The following is a 5,952-nucleotide window of genomic DNA, read 5'->3' on the forward strand; positions in this document are numbered from 1 at the left end:
CTCTGACATCAAGTTCCCTGGGGTGAGTTTTCTACTAGAAGAGACAAGGGGGAGAGATAAGCGGGTGGGAGGCAGAGAGTCCATTTCAGGGGAAGGGGTTCTGGGAAGAGAAGAGGAGGAAGGGCCAGGCCCAGCCTTGGTGTCTCTTTTTGGTTTCCTCACAGCCCCTGGGCCAGGACTCAGGGAGACAGTGTGACAAAGAGCTCTCTGCGCAGGAGAAGGGTTCGGGGAACCGTCCGGGCCCCAGGTCTGACTCTCAGGGTCTCAGCCCAAGGGCGAAGTCTGGGCGGGGAAGGTCAGTGTTGGGGAGTCCCCATCTCCCAGGGTTTCACTTCTGCCTCTTACAGCCTTTGTGGGGTTCTCCTTCCTGGATACTCATGACGAGTCCCCAGCGGTCACTCCCATTGGGTGTACGGTTTCTAAAGAAGCCAATCAGCCTCTTCGCCGTCCCCGGTTATAAGGTCTCCGCCGACCCACTCGACTCAGATTGTCTCTGTACCTTGAGGGTGCTGGTGATGGGGTCCCCAACCCTCTTCCTGTTGTTCTCCGGGGCCCTGGTCCTGACCCCGACTTGGGCAGGTGAATGCGGGTCTGTGGGGAACGGCCTCTGCGGGGAGGAGCAAGGGGCCCATAGGGGACGCCGGACCCCGGGCGGGCGAGTGTCCACTATCCCCGGCTCTGACCTTCCACATGCCCCTTTTAGCCACTTTTCCGTCTCCTGGAACCCCTCTCCTCTTGTCCCGCGTACCGCGGGCACGAGACCCGCGCCGGGAAGGGTCGCCGGGTCTCAGCCCCTCTCTGCCCCCAGGCCCTCACGCCCTGAGATATTTCAGCACCGCCGTGTCCCGGCCCGGCCGCGGGGAGCCCCGCTTCATCACCGTCGGCTACGTGGACGACACGGAGATTTCGCTATTCGACAGCGACGCCGCGAGCCGGAGGGCGGAGCCACGAGCGCCGTGGATGGAGCAGCCGTGGGTAGAGCGGGAGCACCCGCAGTTTTGGGACCGCGAGACGCGGCGCGCCAAGGGCTACGCACAGAATTTCCGAGTGTATCTGAACACCCTGCGCGGCTACTACAACCAGAGCGAGGACGGTGAGCCACGCGGGCGGGTCCCGGTCACGACCCCATCCCCACGGACGGACCGAGATCGCCCGAGTGTCCGGGTCCGAAATCCACCCGTGACAGCAGGACCCCACATACCACCTGGGAGGAACCCATGGACTTTGACCCGGTTTCGTTTTGGGTTTAGGTTTAACACCTGAGGGGGGTGGGGGTGTGGGGGTGGGGGCGTGGCAGTCCAGGGGCGGGGCTAGGTGGGCGGGGCTGACCGCGGGGCGGGGTCAGGGTCTCACACACTCCAGGGGATGCTTGGCTGCGAAATGGACCCGGACGGGCGCTTCCTCCGCGGGTACAGTCAGTACGCCTATGACGGGACCGACTCTCTGGCCCTGAACGAGGACCTGCGCTCCTGGACCGCGAACGGCGCGGCGGCTGAGATCACCCGACGCAACTGGGAGCAGTTCGATTATGCCAAGCACTACAGGAACTACCTGGAGGGGGAGTGCGTGGAGTGGCTCCGCATTCAACTGGAAAGGGGGAAGGAGACGCTGCAGCGCGCAGGTACCAGGGCCGCGGGGCTCCCTCCTCTCCCTTCGGGCTGCGGCTCCTACACGGAGACAGGAAATGGACCACGTCAGAACACCCTCCTTTGGTCGGGACATTGAGTCCCCCTGGGCTTTCAGATCCGGGACCAGAGACCGACCCCCCTTTCTCTCAGGACACTTAGGTGCAGTCTCTCCGGGATGGAGGGGACACCAACCCTGAAATAACCCATCAGCGGTTCCCCTTGACCCTGGCAGTGGCCCTGGGACCCATGGGGACTTTCTCCCTCAGGCCTTGTTCTCTGTCCCCCACCCAGTGTGTCTGAGGTCTGACCAGGCTTTTCTGAGTCATTTGGCCTCCACCCAGGTCGGGACCAGAATTTTGTTTTCTCCTACCTTGGGCTGTGTCTCTCTGATTCTAGAACTTTTTGAACACTAAGAGATCATCCCAAGTGCCTGTATCCAGGCTGGTGTCTGGGTTTTGTGCCCCCTCCCCCAGCCCAGCTGTCCTGTCCACTCTCAGGATGGTCACAGGAGTGCTGCTGGAGTGGCCCATGAGGGATGAAAAGGTCCTGAATTTCTCACCCTTCTCCTCAGACCCCCCAAAGACACACATGACCCACCACCCCATCTCTGACCATGAGGTCACCCTGAGGTGCTGGGCCCTGAGTTTCTACCCTGCGGAGATCACCCTGACCTGGCAGCGTGATGGGCAGGACCTGACCCAGGAAACTGATCATGTGGAGACCAGGCCTGCGGGGGACGGGACCTTTCAGAAGTGGGTGGCCGTGGCGGTGCCCCCTGGAGAGGAGCAGAGCTACACGTGCCATGTGCAGCACGAGGGGCTGCCCGAGCCCCTGACCCTGAGATGGGGTGAGGAGGCGACGTGGGCACAGAGCCTCTTCTCAGGGAGTAGGGGCCTCTGGAGGACTTCAGCAGGATCAAGACTGTGGCCAGGGGTCAGGGCCGTCACTTCCCCTTCCTTCCCTTCCCAGAGCCACTTCCTCAGGACACCAATACCACTGTGGCCATCATTGCTGTCCTGGTCCTCCTTGGAGCTGTGGTCTCTGGAGCTGTGGTGGGAGCTGTGATGTGGAGGAGGAGGCGATCAGGTAGGGAAGGGTGGGGTCTGAGTTTCTTGTCCCACAGGGGTTTCAAGCCCAGGAATAAGTGTGTCAGCTTCATTAATGGTAAGTACTGTCCCCACAAATGTGCTCTCCCAGTCTGGGGCCATTTGCTAACACTTACTCTTTAGTGAGACATGTGTGAACATGAGGGACAAAGTTATCATCTTGATGAATATGGTAATGGGGATCTGGTCCCCAACAGTAACAGGTCTGAGACAAGGTTCCTGCTGAGGACAGACCTGCTGGAGGGAGGTTGGTCAAGTCCCCACACATGTACTTTCCTAGGGTTTCCTGATCCTGCCCTGGGTCTGAACTCACAGTTCTGGAAACTTCTCTGGGGTCCAGGACTAGGGTTTCCATTAAGACCTCATGGCCCTGCCTCCTCCCTGGTCTCTCACGGGATGTTTCTTCCCACAAGTGGGAAAGGAGAAAGTTATGCTCAGGCTGCCAGTGAATATGGAGGGGGTGACCCCTGAGACCCTGTGACAGTGCAGACAGGAGCCATGGGGGACCTCACCCCCCATAGTTCCTCCTTTATTCTCCGTCCTGGGGGCTCTGACCACATCTGTTGTGTTCTACCCCAGGCAGTGACAGTGCCCAGGGCTCTGATGTGTCTCTCACGGCTTCTAATAGTGAGACCCTGATGTGGGGGGGGGGGGGGTTGGGACTGGGTGATGAGAATTCTCTGGGACATTTTGAGCATGAAGTGGACTATTGAGAATGTCACCAGTTACAGCCACTGACTTGAATTTGTGATTATTTTTATCTACAGCATGAGACAGCTGCCTTGTCAGGAACTGAGAGAGGGAAGATACATCACACACACACACCAACCCCATTTGTGACTTCAGGAACCTCTCACTTCTGTCTCTGCAAAGGGCAGCTGAACGTGTCTGCATTCCTATCAGCATAGTGTGAGGGGGTGGGAGCCTGGCCCACCCCTGCCCTGTTTGCTGTTGTTACTCAGGGTCTCATGAAGAGGAGCCGCAAAGGAGTGAGTCAGCAACAATACTGCCAGTGGGGGACCCCAGTCTCTCCAGGATTGAGGTGCCTTAGAGAGATCAGCTATCCATTTATTAAGCAGAAACATGACATGCGTGAGAAACTAACAAGCAGAATACAGTGTACAATTTCATTATTTAGTTTTGCAAAACTGATTAGATTTATATAGCCCTTTATGAGACATAACACAGCACCACCTGCTGTCTGATTCCTGACCTGCAGGAAGTTCCAGCAGAGCCGAGCATCGCATCCTTGAGCCTTCTCTGGGCGACCGCCCTCAGTCATGGGTGCTTGGTCTGGACCTTCACTTTCTGAGGATGGAACAGAAAGTCACTCGGTGCTTTGGCTTTCCTCCAACATGCTCCCACGTCCCCTCCCCACACTTCCCTGTGCAGCAGAGGGGGGCTGGGCCTTCCCCGTCCCTGTCTGTACTTCATGGAGCCCTGAGCTGCAGCTTCTTACCCCCTTATGGAAATAAGAACTCTAGCTGTGAACATGTATTTTCATTTCTTGCCATGGGGGTTGGTTGGGTTAATTAAAAGAGAAGGCCCTAAAGTTTGAGAGGAAATAAATGGAAGCACTGAGAACTTTCCAGAACCCGTGTGTCTGCTGTGCTGAGTCTGTTGCAGGGACAGGAGAGGCTGTGAGGACCGAGTGTGGTCAGGCCTGTGCCCAGTCGGTGCTCAGTGCATCGTGGGCTTCAAGCGGTCACTCCTCGGCTGGGTCACCTCTCTGCTCCTTTGTCCTTATCTGTCCAGTAGAACTTTGTCCCCCAGGACCTGTGAGCACAGGGACTCAAAAATCACCCAGGCCTCGTAAACTATCCTAATAAAGGACACTTCCAGGTCTGTGAGTAACGAGGGTTTTGTTGGGCCAGTCAGCCGAGGCCCAGGCCTGAGTCCGCCCGTCCACCCGAGTCTCCTGGGTCTTCATTTGTTGTTTCTATGGAGCAATATGACTGTTTTTGTTCTTGTTTGGGGTTCCAGTCTCATTCTCCTCTGGGTGTCCCTGCTTCCTGATGGGTTGATCTGGGGTGTCAGAGGAGTCAAGGTCACAAAAAATCTCAGAGGATGAAAGTAGACAGAGTTGCTGTCAGTGGAGATGGGGAGGCTCTGGAAGGAGCATATCTGAGGAGACATCACAGGTGTTCATTGTAAGAGATGGTGGAGCTGAGACGTTAGAAATACAAGGGAGTCGTCCGATTGGCAGCTGGACAGATGAGTCCGGAGATGAGAGATGTCAGGTGGAGAAACAGACTTGGGAGATGACACACAGAGAGATTTAAAGCTTTGAGGACAGAGGAGGAGACCCAGCAGTGATGGCTGCAGAAGACAGAGGAGGAAGGACTGACCAGGACCCAGTGCTGAGCCATCTGCTCAGACACACACCAGAGCCGACGGCACAGTTCTGTCCCCGCGTCTAGAAGGCATGGCGACCACGGAGTCCCAGACTTCCCTGTGCGCAGGGGTCACCTGCCGTTTTGTTCAGACTCAGACGGTCGGGAGAGAGTGTGAGTCTGGATTATAACAAGGTCGGTGCTGATGCTGCTGGTCTTCAGGTCACACGTTTAGTAGCAGGAACCAGACCAGGACCCCACAGGGCTGTGTGTCAGCCTCACCTGCAGGGCTGGTTACACGGTGACTCCTGGTCTGGTGCCTAATTCTCAGGGACGGTGGGTCTGGGAGGGGCCTGGGGGTGTGTAAGAAGATGTGATGTTGGGAGTTACATGTCATTCTCTCTGCCGTGGGGCAGAGTCAGGTGGAAGATTTAGGAAGTGGCCCCGGGTCAGGGTAATAAAATCTCTGAACACTTGCTCTCTGAAACTGTTCCCCTCATTGATTTCTTACTGAAAACAGTGGAATGCCAACTGTTTCTACTTCAGATATAAAGCAGTATGTACATGATATTGGGATCCAGTAGTATTTGGGGGAATTCCACAGATTATATTGAGGCCACACAGCCAGGAGCAGACCCACAGTCCAGCCGAGGTCGGGTCCCACACAGGAACCACTGCCCTGCTGCTGGGCACATGTCACTGCTCACACCCCTGACTCCCTGATGCTGGACCCTGGTCCTGCGGCCAGGACTGCTGTGTCTGCCACTCCCTCACCCTTGCCCAGTGCACTCTGCACAGTCCCAGCCTCTCTGTGTCACCATGTCCTGAGCAGAGTCCGGTATTTGGTCACCTGACTGGTGGAGCCTCATGCCGTGTCCAGATGCA

At 57.0% G+C, this 5,952-nt stretch overlaps 1 protein-coding gene across 3 annotated transcripts; it reads left to right on the forward strand.

The window, feature by feature from the left end:
- The first annotated feature begins 280 nt into the window (after positions 1–280).
- On the forward strand, positions 281–5,557 carry LOC136321090 (patr class I histocompatibility antigen, A-126 alpha chain-like). Of its 3 annotated transcripts, XM_066254177.1 has the most exons (8): positions 281–579; positions 809–1,093; positions 1,346–1,621; positions 2,200–2,475; positions 2,598–2,724; positions 3,148–3,179; positions 3,314–3,361; positions 3,502–5,557. In XM_066254177.1, the coding sequence occupies exons 1-8, from the start codon at positions 378–380 to the stop codon at positions 3,504–3,506; spliced, it is 1,251 nt and encodes a 416-aa protein (XP_066110274.1). In that variant the 5' UTR covers positions 281–377; the 3' UTR covers positions 3,507–5,557. The 3 variants fall into 3 exon arrangements, 2 of the variants coding, with proteins under 2 accessions (XP_066110274.1, XP_066110273.1); XR_010728396.1 differs by lacking the exons at positions 3,148–3,179; positions 3,314–3,361 and having other exon boundaries at positions 2,598–2,714; positions 3,502–3,723; positions 3,954–5,557; XM_066254176.1 differs by lacking the exons at positions 3,148–3,179; positions 3,314–3,361 and having other exon boundaries at positions 2,598–2,714.
- Positions 5,558–5,952: the final 395 nt, after the last annotated feature.

Source organism: Saccopteryx bilineata, chromosome 1 (assembly GCF_036850765.1).
Source record: "Saccopteryx bilineata isolate mSacBil1 chromosome 1, mSacBil1_pri_phased_curated, whole genome shotgun sequence".
Lineage (NCBI taxonomy): Eukaryota > Metazoa > Chordata > Mammalia > Chiroptera > Emballonuridae > Saccopteryx > Saccopteryx bilineata.